This window comes from Macaca thibetana, chromosome 2 (assembly GCF_024542745.1).
Source record: "Macaca thibetana thibetana isolate TM-01 chromosome 2, ASM2454274v1, whole genome shotgun sequence".
Classification (NCBI taxonomy): Eukaryota; Metazoa; Chordata; class Mammalia; order Primates; family Cercopithecidae; genus Macaca; species Macaca thibetana.
Genome location: NC_065579.1, coordinates 31,593,505 through 31,608,462, shown reverse-complemented (window position 1 = coordinate 31,608,462; position 14,958 = coordinate 31,593,505). Strand labels below are relative to the sequence as shown.

The window sequence follows — 14,958 nt, the reverse complement described above, 5'->3', positions numbered from 1 at the left end:
GAGTTTGAGACCAGCCTGGTCAACATGGTGAAACCCCGTTTCTACTACAAATACCAAAATTAGCCATGTGTAGTGGTGCATGCTTGGAATCCCAGATACTCAAGAGGCTGAGGCATGAGAATTGCTTGCACCTGAAAGGCAGAGGTTGCAGTGAGCCGAGGTCACACCACTGTACTCCAGCCTGGGTGACACAGCGAGACTCTGTCTCAAAAAAAAAAAAAAGAAAAAAAAAAATGAGATCAAGACGTAATGTCCTATCATAGGACTAGGCTCATTGTAGCACTCAACAAATGTCAGCTCCATTCTGGAGAATAAAGAATAGTCTCATTAGAACTCCTGGAAGAAAAACATGAGAGACTGCCAGGGAAAGGAGTCAGCATTTAGTTCTAGGTTTACTAGGACCCAGCTATTCAGGACAGGCTCATCTCAGCTAGAAAGCTGAACAAGGAAGACAAACAGAAAAATAAACAAGGCTTGGTCCTTGCCCCCAGGGAAACACAAATAGGTTAATATATGATGTAATCAAAGTGCCAAAAGGACGGTATTGACAAACTACAGGCGTGCACAAGAGAGTAATTCTGATAGAATGGTTGTCAAGAAGGAACAAATCCAGGTGGGTGGGGTCCTAGCAAGCAGTAAGAGGTGGGGGCCTGTGCAGAAAGGGCTGCCTGCACTGAATCAGAGAAGCAGAGAAAACAGGGTCCTGGGCGGGAGCAGCAGGCAATGCCGTGACACACCATCCTCCAGGGAACAATAGGGAGAGAATCTACCGAGGGCAAGACCAAGCTACAGAAAGCCCTGAGCTCTGGCTTGAATCTCAACTTCATCCATCCAGGGAAACGCCCTAAAGAGTTGTGCAGAATCAGATGTGTGTTTTACAGAAGCAGGTCCTATCTACAGGGCAACTGGGCAATTTATCAAGAGTGCCGACATTCGCATCCCTCAATTCAGTAATTCCTGAGGAAATAGTCAGAAATGTGTACAAAGATTTATGGACAACATTGCTTATCACAACATTATTTGTAATAGCCCAAAGCCCAAAATAACTTAAATGTCCAATAAAAGAGGACTGCAAAATAAACTATGGTATACTGAGTGATTAAATCATATATAGCCATTAAATCATACTTTCCGAGCATAGGCACGACAGGTGCACACCTCACTGTACAATGTTAAGTCACATAAAAGCAGGATTCAAAAACATACGGTGAGTATTCATTCAGCAATTATTTGCTGATTATCTATTAAGTGCCAGGCACTGTCCTAAGCACTGAGGGAGCAGCAGAGAATAAGAGAGAAAATCCCTGCACTCATGGGAAGGGATTCTATCTTCTAATGAAGGAAGGCAGACAACAAAGAGGAAACAAATAGCAATAAGCAAGATATGTTGCAGGTTACATGGTAAGAAGTGCAATGGAGAAAATCAAGAGGGGAAAGACATGGGGAATTGGGAAGAAGGTAGAAATTTTAAAGAGGTGGTCAAAGAAAGTTTCAGAGAGAAGGACCCCGTTCTCTCTGAAGATGAGCAAGGGGATCCTGGGGGAGGACTTCCAGGCAGAGGAACAGGCAGTGCAAAAGCCTGGAGGAGGACTAGCAGGTTCACGAAAGAGCAAAGCAAAAGCAGCAGAACACCAAAGACAAGCAGTGGGAGAATGCGGTCAAGGGGAGCTGCGCCACTCTTGGTGTGGTGACAGCCAAAGGAGAGCTCTGAGCAGAGGACTGGCAGGATTTGTAGAAGGACGAGGGCAGGAGCAGGGAGGCCATGTGGGATATCCGCCAGTGTTGTCCTAGCTCATTATAATGGGTGTATGTTTATTTCATAATCAGAAAACAAAAGATAATTCCATCAAGGACAGCACAATGCACAAAAGCAGTGTGGATGCTGCAGCTGAAGCTCAGGGAAACAAACAAATAAGGAGGTCAGGGAAATCATTCAGAGACCAGCTACGAAGCAGTGGGGGGACAAAGCACTGCATGGAAACTTCATGTGTTTGTGAAGGTTCTTGGAGCAAAGCTACTCTTCGTCATAATTAAAGACATATAACCCCACAATGAAAAACAACACAACTGCAAAAGGGAGAAAAAAGAATTCCCCCATCATCTCAGCATCCTAATACTTAAATATTTCCTTCCAATCTTTTCTCCTAGACATGCTTCTGTTTTTCCCTAATCCTCCCACAATGCCCAGCACATTGTAGGCACTTAATATTCACTGAACAAATAAATGGAGGACCAAATGCATGACCAAATGCTCCAAATAATTGTGTGTTACATTAGCTATATTAGAGGCATTTACAGACATGGTTTTAATAGGCTTGGGCGAAGGAATGGCAACTACACGCAGGGGGAAACCATGGTCATAGGTATCTGCACATTTAAGAGGATGGTGGTGGCATGACTGACTCATCAAGGGCACTGGAAGGAAGCAATCTGAAAAGGAAGATGCTGGCTTCAGTTGTGGTGACTTGTTGCAGGGGATGCACAGCATGTCCCTGCAGAGACACTCAGCTGTCCTTTCTCAGAGCTCAAGAAGCAATTGGAGCCTCAGTACGGAGATAGCCACAGCAGAGAGTAGTCGGGGAGGAGGGGAGGAAGAGAACACTTGCAGACCCTACTGCATGCCAGACATTGTGCTACGAGCTTCACACATATCTACCTTTCTAATCTTCACAACTGCCCCATGAAGTGGACACCCGTGTTCCTTTTATGGATGAGGACACTACAGGACTGGGAAGCTCAGTGATTTACCCAGTTACTCTGAAGCAGAGCCAGGACTCAAATCCATGAACTTGAGGGCTTTTTCCACTCATTCTCCTTTCCAATCATAGAAGCTTAAAGTATACCCAGAAGCCCAGGGAGATAATGTGTTCAGATGACTTCGTTACATAGTGCCCAGTTTTTGTTCTCAAACTCCTGGGACCCAAAAAGAAGAGCATTTTCTTCCTCTTCCAAAAACATGTCTTCAGTGTTTTCCAACTCACTATTAAAACCTGTGGAATTCTTTTTGTTTTTTCATTTGTATGAGTCTTCTGTCTCCCATCAGACAGAACACTGCAAGATGCCAGGACATGCCTCACGACTTCCCCCCTCAACACTGGCCCAACACTCTGCACACAGCAGGTGTTCAGCAAATGCTCTGATGCTGATGCTGACCATCCCTTCCCAGTCTTCATGGGCTATTCCCTGCTTCCTCAGTCCTTGGACACTCGCATGGTAGGTGACCCGACTCCCTCTGGCTCAGCCAAGGCAAAGCCAAGCCCAGAGGGGTGAGTCCTCTTGCGAGATGGCAGACAACAGGCAGGTGAATTTGGGTGGACAGGAAGTTTCATACGAGGAGAGACGGCAATCCTTCCTTCTCCACGGGGCTTGCTATGAAACAGTCTGCAAACTGGTTGGCTCATGGGCCAAATTCAGCCCATCCATATGTATTGCTTGGCTCACACATGATTTCCATTTGTTAAAATTGTAATTAGTTGCTTTTTTTTTTTTTTTTTTTTTTTTTTTTTGAGACAGAGTCTCACTCTGTCTCCCAGGCTGGAATGTAGTGGCACGATCTCGGCTCACTGCAACCTCCGCCTCCTGGGTTCAAGCAATTCTCCTGCCTCAACCACCTGAACAGCTGGGATTACAGGCGCCCGCCACCACGCCTGGCTAATTGTTTGTATTTTTAGTAGAGATGGGGTTTCACTATGTTGGTCAGGCTGGTCTTGAACTCCTGACCTCAGGTAATCCACCCGCCTCGGCCTCCCAAAGTGCTGGGATTATAGGCATGAGCCACCGCGCTCAGCCACTATTTTTTAAAAAGTGAGAGATTTCACATAAAACTCTGGATCTCTGTAAGCTGCCCCCTTGAGACAGGCCTGCCCTTTTCATTTCTTCACAGCCCCTACCCCATCCAGCTCTCCCAACAGCACCCTCATCCCCCGTAGGCCCCTGCTGGAGACCCCACCTGCCCGTGTCTGTGCACAGCCCGTGTACTCACCGGCACTCAGAGTTGTGAACTCCAGGAAGCGGTATTCATAGGACACATCTATCTTGGTTTCCACCTGAGGCCTCTTCAAAGTTGAATAAATATTCCCAGGCCGTTTTTCGTCACGTTTCTCTAACTTGTTCAATCCGCAACCCATTTCAGCAGCTGCTGGCCAAAGGAAAAAGGCGGGGAGGTGATTTTTTCCTGAGATTTTGTCTTTAAACACCCTAGTATAAAAGACGCCATAATTTTCCTGAAGAATACATGACACACCTCAGCCTTTACGAAACTGAGGGTATAATTTAATATAGGACCTGAACACAGACGACTGCGCTCAGTACCCAGGCTGGCTTCTCCTTCTGCTAAGATACTATTACCAGCCGTCCTGAGATTTTTTAAAATGACACCAAAAGCACACCTGTTTTTTACCTTTTTTTCCCCATCTGAGGAAAATAATACCTCCCACTGCCTCAGTTCCACTATAATCTGTATCCATGAATAAAAAATGGGATCTAAAAAGCAGTACAGTGCATTATAGTGTCAGCCCATCTATAAAAAACAAGAGACGTGTCACCTTCCCTGTGGTTGCTAAGACAGAATAAGTTGTTGTTACAATTTCGAAACTCCAAGTCCTTTCTACCCTCAACAGTAATTATTTAGACAGGAAATTTATATTCATAAAACATCTCTAAAAGTAGATGGTGGTATTTTTATGGGCCTTGTCTGAAAGTCCCCTTTTTCTTCATTTTTAGACCAAACTGCAGGAAATAATAGTATGCTTCCAAGCTCTTAGAGAGTCATTTTAGACCAAAATGAAAACTGACTGAACACTAATAGCAGGGATAGAGCAATTGGAAGCAGAAATCCACGTGTATTAGAGCAAAAATCTGTAGTTCCAGTTTGAAAAGAAAATAAAGAAATGTTAAAGTAATGGGCACATTAAGGTGAGCTGAGCTTCCAATCTTCCATGGGATGAAAAACAATGAAGGCTCTCTGTTTGTTTGGGCAGAATGACTTTCATGAAATAGCTTTTCATCCACTCCTCCAACTTCAGCAGAAGAGATTTTGCTTTTGTGTACAAAGCATAACGGATGCTTCCCTCCTCTCTGGGGTACCACTGCTGCCATCAGAACATATTTCACAAAAATATTAACCAGCCAAGAACATCACACACAGAAACACAGTGACCACTTCCTTTTAGAGATAAGAATTTCCTTTTGCTTAATTCATTTACAAGGTACCCAGCTTCCTAAGGCAATTTGGCAAGCTCCAGAAAAACAAACTGAACCTCAAAAAAGCAACGAGGGCATCGGGTGGGTGGAATGGAAGGAGGTGGTGTAGCGACAATTAGGCTCTACTTTTCAGTAATTTTTAAAAGTCTGAAAGAATGGATGAGAACAGGAAGGCTTACTTATGCCTTAATAAGGGAACATTAGTATCCAAAGGGCCAGAGCAGACATGATTTATGTGCAATCTGCATGAACTGATTACTTGTAAAATACTCTGTAGTTCTGCAGATGAAACAGCTGATATGTAAAGGGCTGCATATTTAACTGCTGAAAAGCAAGCCAGCTGGCATCCACTGGGACAAAGCAGAAAAGAAATGGACAAGGAAGCTTCTAAGTGTTGGGAAGAGGTAACCCATTGAGATGTGCACTATTACTGTCTGCAAAGAGCCCAAAGGCTCGCCAAGTCACTCATTCATGCAGATTTACTCATGCCTACTATGGGCAAAGCATTATCAGCGATTCAAACAATGTGGTCTTTGCCCTCAAGGAGGTTAGCCTACTATAAGAGGGAGGACATTCAAGCTATAACAAGATGGGAAAATGGCAGGGGCCTGGATTGGGTATCTGAGATGGGCTTTGCTGGACAGACTCCAAATGTGATGACGTGGAGATGGAGGCACAGCAAGAGCAAAGGCATGGAGGCAGGAAGCTGCCCCATCTGAAGGGAAAGGGCAGGCAGCGCAGTTTGGCAGGCCGGAGAGGCAGTGTGGGATTTAGGGTGTCAGAGATCTGGGCCCACCACTAGCCCATATGGTGCCTTTGTGAGAATTCGAAAAAGGTGCCCCCTCCTCTAAGGAATGCAACCCTGTCCCAGCCATGTCTTACTGAGCACAGCAAGGTCTGGATCTAAGCCCCTGCATCCCCCCTTGGGAACAATCTTCATAACTGTACGTGGCAGTGCTGCTTCAGTAGGGGGGAAGTTAAGCAAAATTGATTATGATTAGCTAGCCATATAAATAAATATGGGGGTGGAGGCAAAGATTTCTTAAAGAGGACACAAAAAGCTCTAACTACAAAAGAAAATTTTGATAATGTAGGCTATATTAAGATTTAAAACTTCTGTTCCTCAAAACGCACATTAAAGAGTGAAAAGGCAATCCAGAGACTGAAATAAGCTATTTGCAATACACTTGTCAAGTGGTGCACTGGTAAACCAGCTCTCCAAGAAAGAGAGGAAACCCCGATTTGTACTTTGCCTATTTCTATGGTATAAACACACCCACCACGGCAGATTTCAAGCTGCCAAACATGATGCCACGGAAGGCAGAGTCGGGAAGAGATGCTAAAATCAGCTCTCAAAAGCCAGTGTGTGTTGGCTCCTGCACACTAATGCATTCATGCGACAAAGGACTCACATCCACCATGAATCAAAGAGCGCCTAACAAATCGATAAGGAAAAGCTACACTACCCAACAGCAAACAGGTGGAATGCCCCAACAAACACCCATGAGGATATGCAAATGGCCAAGGAACACATGAGAAGAAGCTCAACTTCATGACTCATCAGGGAAATGAAGGGAAGACCACAGTGAGATTTAACAGGCATCTACCAGAATAGCTCGACATTTAAAAAATTGATAATACCAAGTGTTGGCAAGGATGAGAAGCAAATGAAATTCCCCTGCACTGACGGTGAGCGTGTGAATTGGTACAACCACCTTGGAAAACTGACAATATGTTGGAAAGCTGAATGCATGCCTATCGTGTGACCCAGAAATTCTTCTCCTGGGTATATACCAACAGAAATGTGCACACATGGGCATCAAAAGACACGTATGGGAATGCTAACAGTAGCATTACTCATACCAGCCCCATCTTGGAAACTGCCCAAACACCTTCCAGGGGAAGAGATAAATACATTGTGGTATACTCACACAATGAAATATTATAAAGCAACGAAAACATGGAAACTAGGATTATACACTACATCAAAGAATCTCAAAAATCAAAAAGGAGTGGGGGTGGGGGCAGCCAGACACAAAAAGTACATTCTTTCTTCCTCCTGTTATACAGAGTTCCAAAACAGGCAACACTCATCTCCAGTGTTAGAAGGTGGGGTGCCGGTTACCCTTGGGAGAACAGGGACTGCATAGAGGATGAGGGGGCTTCTAGCGTACCAGCTTTGCTGTTTCTTGATCTGGGTGTCAGTTACACCGGTGTGCTCAGTTTGTGATGATTTACTGGGCTACTGAGCAGTCTCTGTGCTGCTTGGTGTGCTTTCCCATAGTTATACTAAAAGGTTAAAAAATAATACATTTGTGACCTTACAAATGCACAGATACATCTCCAACAATAATGTTAGGATGGAATAAAGGCAAAACACAAAATCATCTACGTACTGGGTCTCAATTCTTCTAATTAAAAACTGAAGCAACATTTACAGTAGGCATGTTCATCTGAAGCTAGCTTATCCAATAAAGCCACTTGTGTATACACTACAGAGTCCTGAGGAGGAGAAAGGACTCTTCTATCAGGCTGGCGGCAGGTTCTAAAGGGTGGCAGAGTTTCTCCATACTGAGCCCTGCTGGAGACCTTGATGGGAGCAAGGCTGAGTGAGGAGTGAATAGGCTAGCAAGCAAGGGAAGGCACTCATGCCCACACCCCTCAGACTCAGGCAGACCTGCCTTGCTCTGGAAGGCAGGGTGTTTGAAGACCTCCAAGAAGGAACCTGTTCCTCAAAAATCCTCCCACTTTTGCTACCTTATTATGTAAATTCTCATATTAGAGGTTCATTCCTTTGAATCAGAATTACCTTTCCTAAGTATCTCCTCTGAAATGACAAATATCTCCATGGGAAGGACAACAAGCTAAGCTCCTGGTAGCCACTACCACTTTAGTATGATTTTATTTTGTCTATAATTTTTAATTTATATTTAACTTATTTGATAAAGGACAATTTCCTTGATAGTAGAAAGGAGAAGGTTACCAGGATGAGAAGAAAGATTTGGAAAGGGTTGGGGTGGGGATCAGGAGAGTACCAAGAAGTACTAGAAAACTCTTGTGATTCACAACTTTGAGTTTAAAGTTTCAATCAGACTGTCCCAACCTTGAGGCTTCTGCCCCAGCTCATCTCAAAGGGCATTATGCTTGATATCACAGGACATAAAGGGGCTCTGGGCAAATTATCCATGTGATCAGACACAGAAAAGCTAAACAGTATGTTAAATTCAACCAAATTTGGCTTGCGGATGCCTCCACACTTGAGTCATTACATAAGGAACTGCAACTTAGTTTAGTAGGTAAACTAAGTGAAAGCCTAACTTAGGATGTATACTTCTGTAACAAATAGCTGAGTCTCGGCCAATCACAGCAGCAGAGATGCAGTCAATCACAGGCAGCGAAGCCAAGCCAGCTGTCTCTGTACCTCACTTCTCTTTTCTGTACACAAAACACTGCCAGGATGTGTTTCAGGCAGGTCACTGAACCTGTTCTCGTTCTGAGGCTGCCCGATTTATGAATTTTTCTTTGCTCATTCAAACTCTGTTACATTTAATTTGTATCAAGTTTTTATTTTAATAAATACCAGCCAACACCAAAACTGTAATATCATTGAATGCTTGAATCTCAAATTTTAGAGATTGATTTCTCTGGAATGCGTGCAACCCTAGTTTAAGCAACTGTTTCTAAAGCACAGCCCTCTTTGGAAAGGCAGACACAGGAAGTAGTTGCTGGCCATCAAAACCTTAGTGTGAAGTAGTTCCTCCTCCTCTTGTGTAGAGGCAGCTACCCTGCTCCCTGCTACCACACCCGCATTCCTTTTGTTTCTCCCTGGATTTTGTTTCTCTCCACCAACTCCCACCCCTGTCAAAATAGGAAAGACTTTTACATCATTCCAAAAATGTCTATAGTATGCTCAAAACAAGTCAGAAAAATCTAGCTTACAAAAAGTAGGAAAAATAAGCTGTAACAGTGACTTGCACACTATTGCAGAGTTTTCTAGGCTACACTGTTTACCATGTGACATTCCCAAACCATGATCACATTAGAATCCTGCAAGAGGATGGAGGCAAAAGATGGGTATGTTGCTTTTGAGGGCAGTGGGAGGGAAGGCAGAGGAAAGGGTCTAAGGAATAGTACTGCCAGATGCAGACAGAAGACACGGATGTGCTGCACATTCCCTCACACAGACACTCAGGGAGTGTCTCGGTGGAAGGACATCTCTCACATGGGTCAAAGTTTCTAGTAAGGTAGAAGGTAAATGGTAAGTAGGATGGTTTTTAAATGTGGCTCCAAAATCCACTGACATTCCTCCTATTGAGCCTATTGAGAGGTGAGGTCTATGTCAATTACCCTGAGTCTGGGCTCCACGACGGCTTGACCAATAGAATCTGATGGAATTTAACACAGTTCCAGTTTCTGGACCCAGCCTTAAGAAACTTGAGAACATTTGCTTGCTGAGTCTTGTGGTGCCTGCTCTTGGAATCCAGCCACCATGCCATGAGGAAGCTCAAGTAGCCCCAAAGAGGGGCCCATGTGGAGAGGAACCAACAGCCAGGACCAACTTGCTGGCCATCTTGCCAGCAAGCCATGTTGGAAGTAGATCTTCTGCCTCAGTCAAGCTGCTGATGCCATGTTAAGCAAAGACAAGCTGTTTCGCCAAGGCCTGCCAAAGCTGCAGATTCCTGAGCAAAAGAAGCTACTGTTGTTGTTTTAAGCCTCTAAGTTTTGGAGTGGTTCATTTATACCATAAGCAACTTATACACCAAGTCTGCTCAAAATGACCATGGCCTGCCACTTCCTTGGCACCTGCTGAAGTTGGCCTGCTTTTAGGGCCCCTGTTTCAGCCATTCACCCTTTGAAGGGCATCCGGGTTGTTTCTGGCACTGGCTGATTATGAATAAAGTGGCTATAAACATTTGCATAGAGGTTTTTAAATGGACATAAGTTTTCACTTCTCTAGGGGAAATACCTGAGACTGGGGTTGTTGGGTTATACGGTAAGTGCAGGGGCCCTGTTAATGAAAAAATGCTTCCCTTTAAACGTGGAGGATGTCCACATACTGCCCCCATGACAGGTGTATGGAAAGTGAGACCTCTCAAAGGTCAGCTAGCCCCTGCTCAACTGGGGCATCAGCTCACCAGGTGGAATCATGCCCAATGGTGCTATTCACTGACTTTTTCTCTGGTTGTTGCTTGTTTTTGTAAAAAACACATGCTAAAAGTCACCTGTGTCTAGTGAGACTCCCCTAGTACTTCATGTATGCTCCACCCTGCTCCCACAGCTCCACCCTTCCAAATTCCTATGCTCACCTCATATTGACACCCAATGTCGATCAGATTACCTATTTTATGTGTGAGTTCATTGTTGGATCAGCTTTGATTGACAGTTGTTCAGGCATTCGTTTCTCTTTTTATATTTTTGTCTTCTCAGCAGACATCCCTGAAACTATGTGTATGGGTCTCCCGAGCATTAAGGTACCAAGAAAAACTTTCCTAGAAGTCTTCAAAGGTAGAGGAAACGGAGGAGGCCTTTCCCCATTCCTATGGTGAAACAGTGGGGAAATAATCAAAACACACATACAGTTCCCCAGCAGAAATTGGTAAGGGTAATTAGGAACTAGATGCTTTCTAAAGAGGAAAATAAAGAAATCAGAAGGGCCGGGCGCGGTGGCTCAAGCCTGTAATCCCAGCACTTTGGGAGGCCGAGACGGGCGGATCACAAGGTCAGGAGATCGAGACCTTCCTGGCTAACATGGTGAAACCCTGTCTCTACCAAAAAGTACAAAAAACTAGCCGGGTGTGGTGGCGGGCGCCTGTAGTCCCAGTTACTCGGGAGGCTGAGGCAGGAGAACGGCGTGAACCCGGGAGGCGGAGCTTGCAGTGAGCGGAGATCAGGCCACTGCACTCCAGCCTGGGTGGCAGAGCGAGACTCCGTCTCAAAAAAAAAAAAAAAAAAAAAAAAAGAAATCAGAAGAAGGTTCTGAGACCCGAACTGCAAGAAGAGGATGGTAGACATTGCAAATGATCTGGAAGCAAAGATCCCTTGAACGGTGTTGTTCTGGAAAAAATTTGGGCTGAATCAAACCTTAAGTGGGATGTCTCTTTGGTACATGGTGGACCAGCTTCTTACAGGAGCTATTAGTTCCATGAGGGAGGGAGCTTATGTCCCAAATTCATTCATCCATCCATTCATTCAACTCACATTTATTAAGGTCTGCTTTGAGTCAGGCACTTGGTTAGGAAACACTAAAACTGGGAAGGCCAGGCCCTGCCTTCAGGGAGATCACAGAGACGATGACGAGATACCCATGGTGCAGTGTAGCTGACTGTTCCAGAAGTCTGGACAGAATGCGGGAGCATTCTGAACAAATCACTGTTATATAAAACACAGAGATGGGTGTGGTGGTGTGCACCTGTTGTCCCAGCAACTTGGGAGGCTGAGGTAAGAGGGTCTTTTGAACCCAGGATTGCGAGGCTGCAGTGAACTGTGATCGCGCCACCTCACTGCAGCCTGAGTGACAGAGCAAGACTTATCTGTAACAAAACACACACACGCACGCACCCACAAACACAGCACATCGCCAAATACTTGGCTCCAGAAGAAGCTGACCAGCAATGGGGCACAATGTCCTGTGTCATTTTAAATGTTCTATAAAGACACATGCACACGTATGTTTATTGTGGCACTATTCACAATAGCAAAGACTTGGAATCAACCCAAATGTCCATCAGTGACAGACTGGATTAAGAAAATGTGGCACATATACACCATGGAATACTATGCAGCCATAAAAAAGGATGAGTTTGTGTCCTTTGTAGGGACATGGATGCAGCTGGAAACCATCATTCTCAGCAAAGTATGGCAAGAACAGAAAACCAAACACCGCATGTTCTCACTCATAGGTGGGAACTGAACAATGAGAACACTTGGACTCGGGAAGGGGAACATCACACACCAGGGCCTATCATGGGGCGGGGGAGGGGGGAGGGATTGCATTGGGAGTTATACCTGATGTAAATGACGAGTTGATGGGTGCTGACGAGTTGATGGGTGCAGCACACCAACATGGCACAAGTATACATATGTAACAAACCTGCATGTTATGCACATGTACCCTAGAACTTAAAGTATAATAATAAAAAAAATTAAAAAAAGAAAAAAGAAATAAACCACACTTTTGTGTTATATCCAAAAAAATTAAAATTAAAATTAAAAAAAACGTTTAAATTATTATTTTAAAAGTATCCTAATTTGTTTCTGAAATGCTTCCCACGATGTCCATAAAAACACTGGAAAACCACTTCAAAAGGATCACCTTCTTAAAAGATTATTTTTCGGCTACAATGTAGAAAAGCCTTAGTTTAAAAGTTCATTTTTACTATCAACTAGCATGCACACATTTAAATAATGGGGTCAATAAATGTAGTTATATTTTCACATACAAATTAGTTTCATTAAGAGTAAGCCCTCATTTGCCACACTTGCTGCTAATCTAAGGCAGCCTGTAAAGCTAATTTTAACAAATGCCAACAGCTAGTGACAAGCAACCAGAGATGGGGCAATTATATGCAATGATGTTGGATCAGCTGGCAACCCCATTTTTTATTTCTACACTCAAATTCTGTATTTGAAGACACAAGCATGTTTATTACTTCATTCAGTCATCCAAAGTAAGAACTGATCATCCAAATTAAGAAGTCTTTACATGATAACGACATCTCTCTAGATCCAGAAATATAAATTAAACTTAAAAATTCAGTAGAGTATTCAGATGGTGTCAGATTTTTTGCTGTCCTGCAACAGAGTCTAAGAAACTCTAACATGTACCGGTTGAAAGTGTTCCTGATCCAATGTCAAGGGTAAAGAACAATCTATATCAAACCGTATTAATGTATGGTATCGCTTTTTAAAAGTGCTTGTGTATTTGTTTATAAAATCCTTATTTTTGAAAAACTGGCAGTTCATAAACCACCTGTTAGCAGAACTTTTTTCGGGGTCATGACACTATGGGCTACATTTGCAAGTTTTCTTTGTTGAGCATGCATTATTTTCATGGTTGAAAACAATCAGGGGCACTTTGGGAGGCTGAGGCAGGTCAATCACTTGAGCCCGGGAGTTCAAGACTAGCCTGGGCAACATGGCAAGACTCTGTCTCTACAAAACAATTTTAAGAAGAAATTAGCCAGACATGGTGGCATGTGCCTGTGGTCCCAGCTACTCGGGAGGCTGAAGAGGGAACATTGCTTGAACCTAGGAGGTCGAGGCTGCAGTGAGCCATGATCTCACCACTGCATGATTGTGCCACTGCACACTACTGCCCAGCCTGGGCAACAGAGTGAGACTTTGTCTCAAAAAAAAAAAAAAGAAAAGAAAAGAAAAGAATAGACTATGGATATCACAGCCAGCCTCCAGGACGGTCCTCAGTGATCCTCCCGGTATTCACACCCTTGTGTGGACCCCTCCCACAGTGAATAGGGCTGACCGGCATAACCAGAAGAATACGGTGGAAATGAGTGTGATTTCCCAGACTAGGCTGTAGGAAACATTGTGGGTTCTACCTCGCTCTCCCAGATCTCTCGTTCTGGGGGCAGCCAGCTGCCACGTTGTGAGGACACTCTATCAGCAGGATGAAGTTCCACTGCAGGGCAATGAGGCCTCCTGCCAACAGTCAGCACTAACTCAACACCCATGTGGAAGTAGATCCTACAGCCTTTGGCCCAGCTGACATCCTCACTGCAACCTCATGAGAGATTCTAAGTCAGAAGCACTCAGTTAAGCCACTTCTGGATCCCCGACTCAGAGAAACGATGCAAGATAGCATGTTTGTTGTTTTAAGCCTCTAGGTTTTAGGGCAATTTACCACCCATCAACAGATAATTAATCCAGGCTGTTCACGTTAAGAGTCTTGCTCCTATATGAGAAGCGGCATTGTGGAGTGGTTGAGAGCTGACTCTTCAGCTGCCAAGTTTTGGCGTAATTTGTGACACAATAAAAGATACCTAATAAGAGTGGTGTTTGCATTATAAGAAGAAAACACTTGCTTACCCCCCACTCCTCCAACCCCCACAACCTACCACCATCTCAGTCCATCTCAGGAGGGGTCTGAACCTGAGTCCATCTCTGCTCCGCTGCTCTCCAGCCACCCTTCGCTAAAAATAGCTCCCTCTCTGAACCTGCTACTCAACCTGTGGACCTCAGACCAGCAGCAGCATCCGGGATCTTGTTAAAAATGCAGAATCCCAGGCCCCATCCCAGACCTGCTGAATCAGAATCTGTATCTGAGCAATAAGTGATTCCTTAAAGTTTGACTCACAGTACAGTTTGAGAAACGCTGGGCTGTGGCCGTGGCTCTTAATCTTGACTGCACTTTGGAATCATCTGGAGAGCTGTGAAAAGCCCTGATGCTCAGGCATTTAGGGGTGGGGCCAGAGCACCAGTATTTTGAAAAACCCCAAGTGATGCTAACATGCAGCCAGGGTTGAGCATCAATGCTCTAGGAGCAAACCCAGTCTTTTCCCACTCCTAACACTCTTCAATCTCCTAATAGCCAGGAATCAACAGGGCCCAGGATGTCTCCTACAGCCTCACATCCAGCACTGAGAACCACAGTTCAGAGCTCAGCCACACTGATCTGCTTAGTTCCACATCCCTCAATCTCCTGAATCTCTTTCTACCTCAAACACCCCTTCCCAGTCTCCTCTGCCATCCTCCCAGGCAAGCACAGGCACCTCCTACATTTCTGTCCTCCTCCATCCTCTT

General features: G+C 44.5%; 2 protein-coding genes across 5 annotated transcripts in view; both read right to left on the bottom strand.

Moving 5' to 3' along the window:
- The window catches only part of DPH3 (diphthamide biosynthesis 3), a 271,923-nt gene that overhangs the window by 239,489 nt on the left and 17,476 nt on the right, over window positions 1-14,958 (bottom strand). The window lies entirely within an intron of this gene.
- RFTN1 (raftlin, lipid raft linker 1) overlaps window positions 1-14,958 on the bottom strand; it is a 203,402-nt gene that overhangs the window by 178,094 nt on the left and 10,350 nt on the right. For 3 of the 4 annotated variants that reach the window (XM_050779559.1, XM_050779563.1, XM_050779562.1), the window contains exon 2: window positions 3,983-4,135. In XM_050779559.1, the coding sequence (XP_050635516.1) occupies window positions 3,983-4,127 (145 nt within the window). In that variant the 5' untranslated portion in view covers window positions 4,128-4,135. Of the gene's footprint in view, window positions 1-3,982; window positions 4,139-14,958 lie in introns of all 4 variants that reach the window. The other variant, XM_050779561.1, reaches the window with a different exon arrangement.